Here is a 16,550-nt window from a genome sequence, read left to right on the forward strand (position 1 = left end):
GGCGGAGCCAAGCACACAGGAGTGGAGGAGGCAGGCAAAGGAGGGGGGGACATCTCCTACCCGCCCCTACCCAAGAGGCGCTCCCTGGGGCCAGAGGAAGCAGCGGCCTGTGGGGGCACCCTGCAGACCCTGAGTCAGCCCCTCGGCCACCCACCCACCACACTGCCACCTCGGCTCACTGGTCACCTCCCGGCTCTGGCGTCTGTAAGGAGGGACAGGAACTCCTGCTGGTAGAGCTGTGTGAGGAGTGGCCGTGCCCTGTGAACAGGTTGCAGTGTGTCCTGTCCTTCCCACGACAGGGCCAGGCCTTTCGTCGTCGTGGGTTGTTGTGTGTGGCCCTCGGAGGACGCAGCGACTGGGGCATGTGAGCGCCTCCCCCAGCCTGAGCACCTCCTGTTCTCCACACCCACAGCTCCTGTTGGCTCCCATGCGACCCCTTAGTTATCCAGTGTCCATCATCCAGCCGGGCCACGACAGGGCCCGGCCTGTCCCAGGATCCAGCACCACATGCTCCAGCAGGAGCCCGGAGCCCCCGGTGGACAGACTGTCCAGCCCCAACGTGGGCAAGATGGCCAGAGAGGTGGCCGTGGTGAGCCCCGTCCACCTCACTCCTCGCCTCTGTGGCTTTGTGTCCCTAGGGCCTGATGGCCCCTGTCCCCGTCGAGGCCCTCCTGCTCCTCAGCCTATGAGAGTTCTCTGCAGGCTGGGCCGGGCTGGGGCACTAGGGGATGGCGGGGAGCTGGCGCTCGGTCTGCAGCCCCCAGGAGAGAGCAGACGTTTGAGCCATGCTGTGGCCTGACCAGTGACAAGCTCAGGAAACCCAGAGCTGGGTCAAGGGCTGCCCGGTGTGGTGGCGAGGCTCTGTGTTGTCCACCAAACTCTGTTCAGACCTTCCCAAAATACAGGAAAACACGGGTGTACCCTCAGTGGATAGCAGCTGCCTCAGTGGGGCTCTTCTCCCTACAGGGATGGGGGCCATCCCCTCTCATGTGTTGGCTCATCCAGTCTCCATCTCAACCCTGGGGTGCTCTTCCCAGATGGAGACGCAGCACTCAGAGATGCCGACTCTCTTGTCCAACGACACACAGCAGCTTGGCAGGCTGCGTCCTTCCCGGGGCAGCTGGCAAAGGTAGAAGCTGAGATCCAGCTGGTGCCCCACTGACCAAGCTGCAGCCCTGCCTGGAGGAAGGGGCGCCCTTCTCCTGTCCACACCCTGCCCCCACGTGGCTGGCTCATGGAGTGTCTGGAAGCAGAGCTGAAGAATCTGCTCAGGGCACCCCCACTGCTCCCCCAAAGTGTGCTTCCCAGTTATCAGATCCCAGGGGCAGTTTACAGGAACTGGCGTGGGGACATTTATAGCTCTGAATGTGCAGACTTTGGGCCTGTGCTTCTGAGTGGTATGTCGGGGCCTTGGGACTTCCTGTGCAGACCCCATATGCAGGCGGGAACCTCAGATATCCCCAGAGCTATTCTGTCCACATTGGGGCCCAGGGCAGCCCAGGCTAGAAGAGACAGTGACCTCCAACACCCTCCCTTCTGGCCCCAGGCTTGGGGGCAAGAGCTCAGTAGCACCCTCTGGTGGGCTCTGGAGCTGTGGGCATACCAGCCTGGTCACTCATTCACCATGGCGACTGACCCCTACTGTGTGCATTTCATGAGGGCTGAGGTTCAGCAGAACAGAGAGAGAGCAGGTTTGCCCTGCCCGCCTTGAGGGAGATCACAGTCCAGGGAGAAAGTGGGACAGCAAATGGGCTGCTGCTGCAGGGTACAGAGGGATGGAGTGGGGCAGGTATGGGATGGGGGCCCCAAGAGGCCCAGAGGACACAGCCAGGGGATGCGTCCCAGTGCCAGGCCAGCGGCAGGGCCCGAGGCTGCGTGGGAAGAAGCAGATGTCTGAGGCAGGGGGCGGGGGCAGCAGACTGGGTTTCAAGAGGAGCGTGATGGGCCTCTCTCCACTGCAGAGGCCCGGCTATAGAAGGGTATAGGAGGGCTGGAGGAAGCCAGCCTCTCTAGAAGAGGGAACGGGAACCATTCCAGCCTGAGGGCTCATAGCGCAGGTCGGTCCTCAGCGTGTCTTGAGAGGCAGATGGAAATAAGAGCAGAATGTGTGAGAGGAGACAGGCCCAGACCCCCAAGGCCGAGAGTCTCACCACGCTCGTGCCTACAGGACGCTGTGCGTTGGTTCCAGGGGACACGAAAGCCTGGGTGCAGTGCCTTTTGGGGCTGCTGGGCCCCTGAGGTCCCTGGGGTCTTGTCTGTGCTATGCGAGTGGGGAATGCCCCGCTGTCCCCAGCCTCCCCAAGCTTGCCTAACCCCAGATGCCTCTCTTGCATTTTCTCTCTGTGGAATGTCTTGGGGCTGGGAGAGGCTGGCTTCCGGCCAGAAGAGAGACTGCAAGAGCACAGGGTGCCAGGCATGGAAGCCAGAAGCCCAGGGGGTGGGGGTAGGAACGGCGAGAGTGAGGCCGCAGAGAGTTTGTCCTGCGTCTGTGCCCCGTAGTCCTAGAGGGGTGGTATGTCCCCCGTCTGTCCCAGCCACCTCGCTCCTGCTCTTTGTCAGCTGCCATCTCCTAGCAGGGCTGTGTGTGAGTGTTCTGTGGGGAACTGTCACCTCCGACGCAGCAGTGACACCCCGGCCCCTTTCCACTCGTCTTCCTCCTCTCACCTTGAACCCGCCCACAGTCCTGTTTCCTCTGCTTTAGTATCTTCTTCCGTTTCCGAGAGAGAGACATTTGTCAGCTTCACTCAGCAAGTGCCCGTCCAGCGGGGCTGACGTGGAGCCTGCCGTTGGTCATTTTTCAGTGCACGCAAATGCTGTAATCCTCGCACAGGGAGGGAGCTGGCAACTCCCCTGTGCTTGCTTTTTTGGTTGTTGTTCTGTTTTTGTTTTTTGTTTTTGCCAAGATGTCAAAAGTCCCTATTCTGTAACTGAAGGAGATAAACTGTAGTAAGAAGTTGGAAAACCTCATCTGAAAGTATGTGTTTGCAGTAGTCAGCCACTTCAAAGCATTCCTGTCTACGAGCTCAGCCCTGGGCCCGCAGAGATGCCTCACCTCCCACCCCTTGTCTCATCGGACTTCCCCGGTTTGCTTGGAAGTCTGCGACCCGCCTGGTGCAGGGAGGGTTTCATTGCACAATATCCATCTCCCCCACTCCCACTGCAAGTCCCAGGGGAGCAGAGTGCGTCCTGCCAGCCCAGCACACATGCACGGGCCCAGGCAGTACCCTGAACTGAAGGGTTTTTAATCAAACAGTTAACAAGGCTTCCTTCTCCGTTCCCCGAGGCGTCAGGAACAACAAAAGTGCCCTGTCCTGGGAGGCCTCCCCAGGTCACACTTGCCTGGCTCTGTGGGAAAGCAACAACATGGGCTTGGGTGTCTGCCATGAGGGCCCCTTGGCCTCTCCTGTGTGCTTAGAGGCCCTTTGTGGAGATGGGCTGACTTGGCACGCTCAGTGTGAGCGTGACACAGGCCAGGCCAGGCCACTGTGTGGCTTTGCGGTCACCAGAGGAAATGGCCCGTGAGCGGCCAGCCCTGCCCTGCTTTGGAAGGTTTCCACTGTGAATATTTTTAAAGTCCTGGGTGGGGGACCTGACACCAAAGGCGGAAACTGTGAGGCAGAAGACAGAGAAAATTCAACAAGTGGATTCCTGACTGCAATGAAAACACCTCTAGGGCTCTGATAATAAATGTGAGGTTTGCAATTGGTTTGAGAGGGACTTTTGTCACATTAAGAAGGGAACTTCATCGTGCTTTACCAGTCATTTCTTTTTAATCAGTAATGAATGTTAAATTTTATCAGATCCCTCCTGAACTTGTATTGAAATGATGGTGTGTTATTTTCCTTTAACATAGTGACGTGTGATTTGACAGTAGCCGTTAAAGCGTTCCTGGAATAAACGTACTTTGCCATGTTCTGTGCGGCTAGCTACAACTTGCTAACGTGTTTCCTAGGACTTTGGTGTCTATTTATAAGTAAGAGTGGAGGACATCTGTCGCTCCGAGGCACGTGGGCCTGCCGTGGTGAGAGGGTTTGAATCTGGGTTTGGTTAACTTCATGCAAGAACTGGGAAGCTCGACTTTTTTCTCTGTAATCTTAAGAATTTGAAAGAACAGCCTGGGTCTAACACCTTTTGTGAATGTAATTCCTTAATAACATTTAACATTTTCTGTTTTTCTTCTCATATTTTGTACTTTTTGAGTCAATATTTGATCATTTATAGCTTCCCCAAAAGTATCCCAACTCAAGGATTTTCCAATTTTTAACACACATTTTTGCTTGTCGATCTCATACTTTTTCTAATCTCCTATCTGTGCTTTTGTATATTGATGTTTTCTTGGCCTTGTTTTTTTAGGTTAGACTATCCAGAAATGTATCTATTTCATTGTAGCTATTTTTCTAAAGAATCAGCTATTGAATTTACTTACTCATTTTCCTGTTTTTAAAAATATCAATAAATATTAGTTTTTAATAATTATTAGTACATTTAAATTAGTTGCCTTTGGGAGTGATTTATTTTGTTCTTTTTGAAAATGTCTTGATTTGGATAATTATTTTCTCTTTTCGTTTGTTTGTTTAGTAATATATTTTTCTTTTGTTGTCCAGCTCTAGTCCATTAATTTTTTTAAAACAATGTTTTAATATAGCTATATTTTTCTCACTTTTATATTCCATGAATCAATTTTTTTATAGTTTTCTCTTTTGTTTGTTTTTTTATTGGGTAAGGGGAACAGGACTTTATTATTGGGGAACAGTGTGTACTTCCAGGACTTTTTTCCAAATCAAGTTGTCCTTTCAATCTTAGTTGTGGAGGGCGCAGCTCAGCTCCAGGTCCAATTGCCATTTCTAGCTGCAGGGGGCACAGCCCACCATCCCTTGCGGGAGTCAAACCGGGAACCCTGTGGTTGAGAGGACGCTCTCCAACCAACTGAGCCATCTGGGAGCTCAGCGGCAGCTCAGCTCAAGGTGCCATGTTCAATTTTAGTTGCAGGGGGCGCAGCCCACCATCCCTTGTGGTAGTCAAGGAATTGAACTGGCAACCGTGTGGTTGAGAGCCCACTGGCCCATGTGGGAATCGAACCGGCAGCCTTCGGAGTTAGGAGCACGGAGCTCCAACCGCCTGAGCCACCGGGCCAGACCTAGTCCATTAATTTTTACATGTAGTTTCACCATGACTATTTCCCTAATAGCCTCTGATTGAATTTTTAAATTCTTGTTTGACCCCAAAATTATGAGTGAGCTTTCATTTCTAGAAATTAGATTTTCTTTAAATGCACTGTTTCCTTACTAATTTCTGGTCTTGAATATCATAGTCAAAGAATTTTGATTTACAGTTTTCACTCTGGGAATTGGTCAAGTATTTCTTTGCTGCTGAAATAACAGGGTCCATGGATTTCTGAAGATATGGTTGATTCTCTGTAGACTAGAAACTGCATGTTGTATCTCTGAATCGGACCGTGAACTTCACTTTTCACATCCATTATACTAGGTTTTATGTGCTGAACCTTGAGAGCTATGTCCATCTCCCGCGTGAAGATGTGGCTCGTCACGTGTGACAGCTGAGGCTGCCTGTCCTGTGGCTGTGATGACACTCTTCTCTGTGTGGTGTGTCCCTCTGTCCCGCGTATTGTGCCTTGCACTGGATGGCACTGGGCCTGCTGAGACTGCCCGGCCGCTGTCCTCCTGTTTTTTGTCTGCCTGGCGTCTGGCTGGCTCTCTTCCTACGGTGTGCTTCACTCTGCCTTTGAGGCGAATGCTGTGAACACGTAGGGGGGATTTTGTTTTCTTTCTACACTGTCCCTGCCGTCACAGTGTTTGCAGGCCAGCTGCTGACACCAACAGAGAGTGAATAATCACGGGGATTAAAGCACAGGTACAAAGCAAGACACATCAGTGGAGGAAAGCCCCGCTTTATGAGGAGCCACATGAGGCTCAAGCATCAGAAAGGGCCTTTTCAAGGAAGTGACACTGGAGGCCTGAGCGGAGGTTGGCCTCGTGAAGACGGGGTTAAGAGCCTTCCAAGTAGCAAGTGCAGCATGTATAAAGGTCCTGAGGCAGAAACATGGGCCCGTGAGGATGGAATGTGGCCAGTGACAGGGCGGGGATTTGGTGGAGGCTGGAGGCCACATGAGGGCTTTGGAATCCAGCACAGGGGAGCATTGAAAGTCTGAAGCAGGGGTGACAAGATACGGACAGTGGGCGTGGTGGGGGAACAGTAGGGGTGAGGGCTGTGGCGGGGAGAGCCAGTGAGGGACTGAGTGCAGCAGGGAGGGGTTTGGTGGCTACCCCAACGAAGCTGGGATGGAAAAGGAGGAGCAGTACAGACATGCCAGGCCCCAGCCCGTGTTCAGGACAGAAAATTGAAAGTGGTGTTAGAAACGTGGCTTGTAATAACCCACCACGATGAGTCACTTCTGCCTACTCTTGGGCCCCGTGACAGGGCCACAGGAGGAGTGGGGCCCCCGGGAGGGACAAAGGAGTCCATGATAACTTGGGTTGGGCAAGGCTTCCCAGAAGATGGGAGTTGGGGATGGGGATGGGGTGGGGGCCAGACATGGACAGGACCAAGCTTCAGGTGGGAGTGCGAGTGTCACGGGTCAGGTGTCGCAATGGCTGGCGAGGAGGGAAGGAGCCGTGGATACTCCTCAAGAGGCAGGAAGGGCAGGGGAGCCGCAGGGGCAGACAGCAGGCTGCTGATGGCGGGAGAAGGCTCAGGAGTGCAAATGTCCTGGGGGCCCAGGGCGAGGGGCGAGGTGGGGCAGAGGGAAGAGGGGTCCCTGTGGATGGAGGGACCGACGACAGGAAGTCCCTGAGGAGGGGGTGCTGTACAGGAGGCCGCAGTCCATCCGTGGGAGCCCGGGGACCTGCTGGAGCTGGCAGCAGACGGAGCAGAGAGGGGGTCCTGCCCTCAGAACCCCTCCTGAGCCCCCCACCCTCCCTTCCCTAGTCCAGGTGCTCTAGAGGACTTGGGGTCCAGCATCCAAGTCGGACCACGGGGAAGTCCATCCTACACGGGCCACCGGGGGGACCCAAGAGGCGGGTCTCCTTGTCCCCAGCCCCCTGGGGAACGAGGGTGATAGATGGAAGCCACACGCTTGCCCAGGCCCTGAGGACAGTGGCAAAGCAGGAATGGGGTGGGCTGCATGTCCTGGCCCTGCTCACCTTCCAGGTGTGCGGCTGCAGGGCCCGATGTATGCCATCCCACTCACGCTCTACGTCATTTGGAGGGACCCAGCCCTCAGCATTCCGGCCTGGCGCAGGGCTGCCAGCCAAGTGCCCCCCAGGTCCTGGGAGGGTGTCCCAGACTCCCACCCCGGGAGAGAACCTGCTATGCTTGGAAGCATGGTGCAGGAAGGGGTGTCCCCGTGGTGAGGACACTGCCCTGCCCCTGGGGCAAGATTTACCTCTCCCAGCCCCAGGCAGAGACAAGATGAGTGAAGGGAGAGATGCTGGTGCTGGCTGCACTCTCGGGGAGGCGCAGGGCCTGCAGGCTCCGGGATCGGGGTGGGCCAGGCAGCGCAGGGGCCGTGGGCAGCTGTCTGAGCCCCAGGCCTTGCCAGCAAGGGGAGGTCTGCCAGTGCCCCCACCTGCGGGATGGCTCAGAATAGCCGCTCAGGTCCCCTGGGGGAAGGCCTCCTGCTGTCACAGATATGAAGGGCCCACGTGGCTGTCAGTGCAGTGACATCCACGTTCAATTTGCTGCAGGTCTTCTCCCGAATAACCTTTTTATGTATAATTATAAAGATACTATGTGTTCACTGTAGAAAGCTTGGGAAATCCGCCCCCAAAATAGAGAAGAGAGAACAACGGTCTCTCGTATCACAGCCTTGCGGGGCAGTTACCCCTCTGCCCATTCTGTGTGCTCCCCTCCTTCTGGGCCGTTCTGTGCTGATGCCACGTCGTTTACAGTTTGGTCTCATCTTCTTCTCTTTGGTTCCACAGTAGAACATAAATATTTCCCCACATCTTGAAAATGTCTTCCTACATATCACCTTAATCATTACAAGCAGAGGCTCTTATAAGCAATTTCTTTTATCTCTGTCCTATTATTTACTGTTTTTCATAATTGTAAATTTGCAGTATCTTCTTACATTACTCTTAGCTACATTTCATGTTATTAACGTAGGGTAATTCCCAAAAATAGAATTATTGGTTCAAAGGGTGTCCATGATTTTAAGGTTATGGCTACATGTTGCCAAATTACTTTTCAGAAAAATGCTCCCACTTTATCGAGTGCCTGTCTCACTTCACTGCACCTTTACCAGCCGTGAGCATTCTTACTTTTAAAAAGGATCCTATCGGGACATTTGCCTCTTTTATCCTTAGTAGTGAGCTTAAACTTTGTTTTCAGATGCGTATTAGTCATTCGTATTTCCAGAAGAACTATTGGCCAAAAGCATCATGGGCACGTCTGTCCCTGTCTTGCACGCCCACACAGCTCTCAGTCTCTGAACGCCGCACCCGTGTCAGTCTGGCATTTGACAGGCTCCTCAGGCCAGCCGCACATGGGTCCCTTCCACCGTCACCTGCTCTGACGGCCAGGACACCAGGGAGTGCCCCCACCCCACAGGTATTTAAAGCTGCTGGAAGCCACCACGTTGTGAATTGTCCCAGGTAGATGGAGACCGATACTGGTACGGATAAAGTGAACCCAAATCCAAAGTGCTTGCCCCTGAAACTTCTGAGGGCTCAGACACACATTGCCTGGTCAACTTTGTCTTGAGTTTCTGGAACAAGAAATGTATCCTTTTGAGCCACATACCAGTGTGAGAAAAATGAGAAAGTGTCCACTTATTGGGCACCTGCTATCTGTCAGACCTTTAACCCCATTTAACTTGATCTGCCCAGTAACCCTGGCAAATGCGTGTCTGTGTCTTCATCTGAATATAAGGAGACCAAGGCTCGAACAGTGAGATGAGGCTCTAGCTTCACTCGGAATAAGAGGTGGAGCTGGGATTCACACCCAGGTCCATAACGTGCCAGGGCCCAGGCCCAGACTCTCCACACCAGGGCCATTCAGAGCTGGTTGGGGGACAACAGCAACCACGAGTGTGTCCAGAGCTGGTGGGCATCAGCCTTCTGTCAACAAGTGGACAGCCTGAGACATGACTTGGGACCTGGGTCCACTGGTAATGCCCACCAGCGTGGTGAGGAACGTTCCTCAGCCATGTTCGCTTAGAGACCTAGAACAGAAAGTTCTGGCCAAAAAAGGATGACTATTCGGTTACATGAGGACTGAAAATAGAGGGTTAACCAAGAATGTTTTTCCACGATTATTTTGGGCCCTTCCGTGGGTACTGTGTCCTTTTGAACAGAAGAATGTCTGTGTTGTAAGGGGACTTCTTTTATCACATCCTTGCTGACAGCGCTCACAATATTTATTCAAAGTTTCAGCTGTCACTTCTGTATAAATAAACAGGATACAGTCGCTGCTGACTGCACATTAGAGCTATTTTTAGGCGGGGGTGGCTTTGCAGACTGGAAGGATAACATTTCAAGGAGAGAGTGCCTGGTCCTTAAATAGCCGCCAAGGGACACGCTCGGCCTCAGTGTGGCCTCAGGATGGGGTCTGTGCTGTCACAATTCCCTGGGTCAGGGGCTCCTTCCCATCCTGCTGCCCAGCCCGGAGATGGCAACACCTCCTTCTAGGGACATCCCAGCTCCACTCCTCGGGCACGGAGGGAGGCCGTGGGGACAATGTTTAGGATCAACTGTCTGTCACAGAGTCTGCAGAACACCAAAAACTACCCGCAGGTTTGGTGGGTCTGAAGTGGGGAGAAGACAGTCATTCAAACCAGTTTGTAACACATAGCCGTGAATTCGATTAACAACCAACTCCAAAGGCTGGGCCGTGGATTTTAACAATAGCTGACACAGCACCGTGTGTCAGGTATTTGAAACATACTAATTCATTTTTCCCACAATAAGACCCAGCCTATCAGGACTTCCCGTGGCTTGTCCCACTTTTGTTTTCTACATGAAACATGAATCCTTGTGCACTTGGGGAAACGGTGTAAACCAACAGGCACAGGTCCTGCACGCCCTCGGCTGCCCCTGCCTGCGTCTCCCTCTCCGCCTCACCCGCGTCGCCCACGCGCAAGGACTGGGGCAGGCTCCGCACCCAGGGAGCAGCCGGGGCGGACAAAACAGTGACCTGGTGGTGCAGAGGCCACAGGCTAGGGGTGGGGGTAGCGGGTGCCCGGGAGCCCCCGCCTTTGAACGCCTCCCTGAGTCTGCTCCATATTGATTTATGGCTTCTGCTCCATTGACTCACTTTCTAGATTAAAAATAAGGAAAAGTATGTTTTAAATATCTTCACTTTTACTGTGTGGGTCCCGAATTCTTTCTGTTATATTCTTTTGACTGAAGAACCAGTATTTCTTGTAGCATAATGAATTCTCCCAGCTTCTTTTTCTCTGTAAACAGTTTTTACTTCAAACTTACATTGGAAAGATATTTTTGCTGGGTATAAGATCTCAGGTAGCCGGTTTGTCCCCTTATCACCATCACCCGTACTTTAAAGATGCCACCTATCGTCTTCGGGAGTGTGCAATCTGGTGAGAAGTCGGCTGTAACTCGTATCATTGTTCCCTGTAGGTGGCTTCTCTTTGGAGCCAAGATTTTTTTCTTAGATTATTATTTTTTTCTTTATCTTTGCTTTTCAGAGTTTAATTTTAACACGTCTACGCGGCTGTTTGTTGTTGCTGTTGGTTTGGTTCTTGTCCTGTTTGGGGTTTTCAGACCTTGGGTTTGTGAATTGATGTCTCATTGGTTTTGGAAAATTCTCAGTCACTGTCTTTTCAAACATCTCTTTTCCCTTATTCCCTCTCCTCCGTCTGGGACTCAGTTTACCAGTTGGAGTTGGCATTACTGAGAGTGTTGTTGATTTAGCACAGCTCTTGGGTGCTCTGTGCTTTTTCTCTTTGTGTTCCAGTTTGGGTCATTTCTACTGACCTATCTTCAGGTTTACTAATTCATTCCTCAGAATGGACTGGGGACTTGCCCCTCCCCCCAGGTGGCTCTTAGGAGCAGGGAGGGACGTCCCCTAGCCCCAGTTCACCCTCTGGGGTGTGGGAGTGTGCGGGACATCTGAGGAACCCCCACAGGAGCCACCCTAGGTCCAGGGCCACTGCCATTGGGTCTGGGCTTCTGGAGGCGCTCGAAGCAGTGGGCGTGGGTGGAGAGCCCCCGCTCGGGTCCTGCCCTCGTCCCCTGCCCACCAGGGACTGACAAGCTGCCTTTCCATCTGCAGGAGCTACGGAGAGCTCACAGACTGTACCAGGCAGGTGACAGAGAAGCTGGGCTGCTTCTGGCCGAACGCGGCGGTGGACAGCTTCTTCGTCACGGTCCACCAGCGCTACTTCAGGAGCTGCCCAGTGTCCGGCAGGGCCGTGCGGGACCCACCCAGCAGCATTCTCTGCCCCGTCATTGTGGTGCCCATCCTGGTGACGCTGCTCGTGACGGCGCTGGTGGTCTGGAGAAGCAAACGCAGAGAGGGCATCGTGTAGGCCGCGCCTGGGAGCTGCCCACCACACTGCGGCAGCAGGCCAGGCTGGGAGTCCGGGGAGCTGTGGGCCTGGCCTGGCCACGGCCTCCTGAGCCCTGACAGCAGAGAGGCCCCCGTCCCCTCTTCTTCCTGAGAACAGCTAACAGAATTTCGGAGTGGTGGTGGCGTGGGCATTCACTTGGGAGCCCCCAGAGGGAGGTGTAGGCCACCCTAGGAAGAGGGCCGGGTGCCAGGAGGGAGCGGGATGGAAGTGTCATTATTTCTGGGAAGTGTTCCACGTTCCGTGTTCTGATGTGTTTATAAACCACACTCAGCTCTGTCCCCACCTCTGGCCAGACTGTGGGTGAGTGGTTTGTGATTAAAAGGATGTCCTTGAATTTGGGAAGCGTCACTGTTTCTGGGGATGGCTCACTGGGAACAGATGTGGAGGAGAAACACTGGCCCCTTCAGAGTCCACCTTTCTCTGCCAGGTGGGGTCGCTGCAGGGATCTTTGCTGGGGGACGATGGCTGTTGTGGCCTGTGTGTGCACTGAGGGCACTCCCGCAGATTCTGACACCCTCACCCTTCCACAGTGTCTAGAACCACTGGCTCAGAGGGCTGCGATTCACAGACATGACGAGGCCAGGTTTGCTCAGTTTTCCTGAGCTCCCACCCCCCCACCACCAGGATGCCTCAGGGCCCTGAGGTCCAGCCCCACCTCCACACTGTCCCCCAGGGTTTCCTCTGCACCAACTACTTCCTCTGCATGTCAGTGCATTCTCCCCTCCCAGCTGCTGCTGCTTCCCCATTCACCACCTTCCCAAGCCCCCACTTAGAGGAGGGCTTCCAGAAGGTTCTAGATCCCCAAAGGGCACTCCCACACTGTCCCTCCCAGATGTCCTCTAAAGTCCCTGCAGCCCCCAGCTCCACCCTCCAACACCTCCCAGACCAGGACCTGCCCTTTCTCACTGAGAGGGCCGGCCAACGCCATTACCTTCTGGACTCTTGTGCATTCGCACACCACAGCCGCCAGGGAGCACCCCCCACCCCACTCCAGTCGGGAAAGGCGCCCAGGTGTGCTGAGTGGAGGTGGATTGCCTCAGGTTCCAGAACGCTGGGGCGGGGAGGGATGCCAGCGGCCACACCACCGGGCTGGGGAGGGGCTGGGCTGGCTGCGAGCCAGGTCCCAGCTTCCTCTGTCCTCACCTGGCCACAACTCAGGCCACTAGAGCTGGAAGGAAATGGGGCAGTTGTTTGTCTGCAGTCATCCCTTCTCCCCGAGCACGCTGATGACCAGGTGGGTCACGATTCAGGCAGGAAAGGAACCAGGCCGAAGAAGCTTCTGGCTGAGGCCCGGGTGCCCCGAGTCTCGGGACGCGTGAGGTTTCAGGAGCAGGATGTGGCTGTTGGGGGCCAGAGGACATCTGATACACGTTGGCACCTGAGGACAGCGCCTGAGGACAGCGCCTGAGGACAGCCCCTGAGGACAGCGCCTGAGGACAGCCCCTGAGGACAGCGCCTGAGGACAGCCCCTGAGGACAGCGCCTAAGGACAGCGGTGCCCAGAGGTGAGGCCCCCCCAGCCTGCTGCTCTGGTCATTCCTCCTGTAAGAAGCTGCCTGGCGTCTGCGGAAGGCGGCTTCCGGGACCGCGGGTCCTACTGCGGTGCTGCTGCGCCGTCGTTTCCGTGAGTCAGTCCCTCTCGCTCAGGAGCAGAGCTCTGGTGGCAGGGCCCTGGGCTCCTGACTCCCACAGGTGGTCAGGGCCCCACGTGGGTCTGCAGGGCCCCAGCACCCACCCAGGACTAAGCAAGGAATCCTTCTGGAGTCGGTTTTCGGGCTGTGGCACCTTCAAGGACAAGGCCCCTTGTCCTCCCATGGGCTTTGCTGGCCTGAGGTTGTGCATGGGGTGCGGGGGGGAGGGGAGGGCTTACACACCTGCACAAACACAGCCAGGTGCAGATGGGTCATCCCTCTAGGTTTGCTCAATAGTCAGCCGTGGTTTGGTTAGTTAAAGGCTTTTCAGTGTCGTTGGGTGGGACGGTGGGGACGCGCCTGCGCCTCACGTCTTCTCTGGGTGGACACTACTTCCGCTGCACCGCTGGCCACACGGTGACAAGACAAGACGGTCCAGTTTTGATGGAGGGGAGTAACCTGGTCCACCTCAGCGTGTGTCCCCTGGTGACCGCTGGTGCATTAAAAGGAAACAGACTAAGTGAATTGGTCACTAAAAGCCAGGGAGCGGTTTTATGTGGAAGGATGTGTTTTCAGAGCACATTATCATCTAAAAGGTCTCATCTGAGAAATTTCGCCAAATTTCAGAATGTCAGGTATTCTGAAACAATATAACTGTGTGCCTATTTCAAAACCCTTTAAAAAGTGTGTTTCCTATGAAGAAATGACCTTGAAAAAACATGACGGAAAAGGCCACGCTCCACCTCAGGAGCTGAAAGCCACCTCTTCCTGTCCTCCCCCACCTGCCCCCTGCTCTGTGCCCCTATCTCTGTCCATAATTCAGGGTCATGGTGTCTACCTGGAAGGGCATTGTGTTCATTAAGGAAGAGGTTTTAGTCAGGTTTGCCAAGATGCCCAGACGGCTGCCAGGTGCAGGGCGGCTATTAGGGGACCCACCCGTGAGCTGAGGCGTGGAGGAGGGAAGCCTGGTGGGGAAGGTCGTAGGCTGCCACGCGCTCTGAGAAGGTTCGGCAAAGCCCTGCGCCAAAGCCTGTTGACAGGAGTCCCTGGGGGGAGCAGGCCCTGTGAAGTGTGGCCTTGAGATAAAGCCATGATGGATTTCAGAGCCAGCAGCCGGGATCCTGGGCCGCTCCGCTGCCTGTGGTGGAAGGTGAGCGAGGGGTGTCCTCGTGGAACCATCCTTGGGAACTGCCCCGCCAAAGCACAGAGCACAGCACGGCCTGGGTGCTCAACAGTACTTGTTATGAAAACACTGCGCACACAGGACAAACAATGTACAGTGTCATTACTTAAAAATGATCCACGCTGATGGAAGAGAACAGTGATTGATAGGTTTTAAGTATTTGGGGGGTTATGAAATGGGTATTAAAGTGCACGAATGTTGGGTTTTGATTTTGGAGACAAAATTCTTTTTTGCTAGGGGGAGTTTCTTTTTTAAAAAATCGTATTGTCGTAAGAACACTGAACATGAAGTCTACCCTTTTAACACATTGTTAAGAGTCCAGTGCAGCCTTGTTGACTAGATACAACGTTGTACATCAGGTATCTGGAGAGGATTCATCTGCTTCACTGAAAACGTGCCTGTGGCTCAGCAACGCCCCATCTCGCCCTCCCCCAGCGTCTGCGACCACTGTCCCACGCACTGTGAATTTGACTGTGACAGGTATCTCAAATGAGCGGACACCCACTGTATTTGTCCTTCTGTGACTGGCTGATTTCACTCAGCATCTTGTCCTCAGGTTCACACATGTTGTCACATATTGCGGAATTTCTGTCTTTGTAAGGCTGAGTAATATTCCACAGTATGGATGGACCACATTGTATTATCCATTCGTCTGTCAATGAACTTTTAGATTGTTTGCACATCTTGACAATTGTGGTTAATTTTTAAATACTTAGACTTGACTTTGGGATGTGTGTGGGTAGGTACATCTGAGTGTGTGTGCACCTGATCTGGAAGTTTCTTTCAAGTACAATAGTTCAGGTTTCCCTCTTCCTCATCACGTCACAGTGATCAGTAGACAAGGCCAGACTTTCACAGGGGGGAGGTCAACCTGAGTCCTACCCAGGGTGTTCTCTGTCCAGTCTGGGGACAGGTACTGGCAGGTCACAGGGCTAAGAGAAAGGAACTGAAGGCCAGTAAATAAGGTGCTTAATGAGGACTAATAAACCAAAGCAGAAGTGTGGTGTTAGGGGAATTGAGACTTTGCTATAAATAAACATATAAATAAAAACAAATGACTTTCTAAGATAACTAAGTATTAGTTTCCTAGGGCTGCCATTAACAAATCATCACAAACTAGGTGTCTCTAATCACCAGAATTTACTCTCACAGTTTCCAGAGTCCTGAGATCAAGGCTCTGGCGGGACCCGGCGCTCTGAGGCGCTAGGGAGGACCCTTCCTGCCGGCCCAGCCTCCAGTCTGTGTGGGGCTCGGTGCCCCGCTTGGAGCTGCATTGCACCAGTCTCGGCTGGTTTTCATGTGTGCTGTTACATCTCCTCTTAGAACGACCCCAGTCATTTTGAATAAGGGGCTCACCCTACTGCAGTGTGACCTCATTTTAATTAACTGCTTACATCTGCAAAGACCCTATTTCCAAATAAGGTCTCATTCTGAGGGTCCCAGTGAACATGAATGTGGGGGACACTATTCAATCCAGTACACTCAGCAAGCTCGAGCTGGTAACGCCCTGGTTCTCCCCTTTGCATGCCGTGAGAGGGACACGTGGGGAACTGCTGATAAGCTGCCCCAGAAGCTGTTTCCAAAGCCCAGCCAATCAAACGACAGAATGAGGCCAGGCATCCGGAGCTCCTGAGATAAAGGCCTTGTTCACAGTGCGGGGTGCGGAGCGGGGGCATCATTCCCACAGACAGCCGCCTCTAATAGTGGCTTCAGGTTCTCCTTTCAGAGCCAGGGATGGGGTCCGCGTGTGGGGACTGTGAGTGTGCCTGCTGGGTGTGCACGGGCATGCGTGTTGTCAGTGGAGGCTCTGGATGCGCTGTCCCAGCCCCAGGGCTGGTTCTCACCCCAGGGGTCAGCGGCTCTGAGCCCTGGCCTCAGGGGGCCTCTCTCATGTTACCTCCCGGAGGGAGTTGAGTAGGCAGTTGACATTTAAAGGAAAATGAGTTTCTAAGATGCTTTGAGAACTGTTCCCGGAATTGCTATCCAGCGTGGCCTGTCCTCTGCAGGGTGCGGGCAGGGAGCAAGAGGGCCACAGACCTCTGACCAGGCACCATCACAGACTGAGCAGCTGCCAAGGTCACAGGGAATGACGCCAGATCCCCTGGGCTGCTTCAGAGAGTGGAGGCCAAGGTCAGCGAGCAGCAGTGGAGCTCCTTGGGCCCACAGGGTCTCCAGGGATCCGTGGTGAG

The 16,550-nt window shown here is 53.9% G+C and overlaps 1 protein-coding gene across 4 annotated transcripts in view; it reads left to right on the forward strand.

The window, feature by feature from the left end:
• Positions 1-16,550, forward strand: part of RAMP1 (receptor activity modifying protein 1) — a 45,425-nt gene that overhangs the window by 26,637 nt on the left and 2,238 nt on the right. For 2 of the 4 annotated variants that reach the window (XR_013993479.1, XR_013993480.1), the window contains exons 3-5: positions 11,251-13,052; positions 14,721-14,841; positions 16,368-16,491. Coding sequence is in view for 2 of the 4 variants with exons in the window: in XM_081050682.1 (XP_080906808.1) it covers positions 11,251-11,506 (256 nt within the window). In the remaining 2 variants the exon portion in view is untranslated. Of the gene's footprint in view, positions 1-11,250; positions 15,041-16,367; positions 16,492-16,550 lie in introns of those variants that run through there. The other 2 variants (XM_081050682.1, XM_081050683.1) reach the window with 1 other exon arrangement.

Source organism: Rhinolophus hipposideros (assembly GCF_964194185.1).
Source record: "Rhinolophus hipposideros genome assembly, chromosome: 6".
In the NCBI taxonomy this organism is placed as follows: domain Eukaryota; kingdom Metazoa; phylum Chordata; class Mammalia; order Chiroptera; family Rhinolophidae; genus Rhinolophus; species Rhinolophus hipposideros.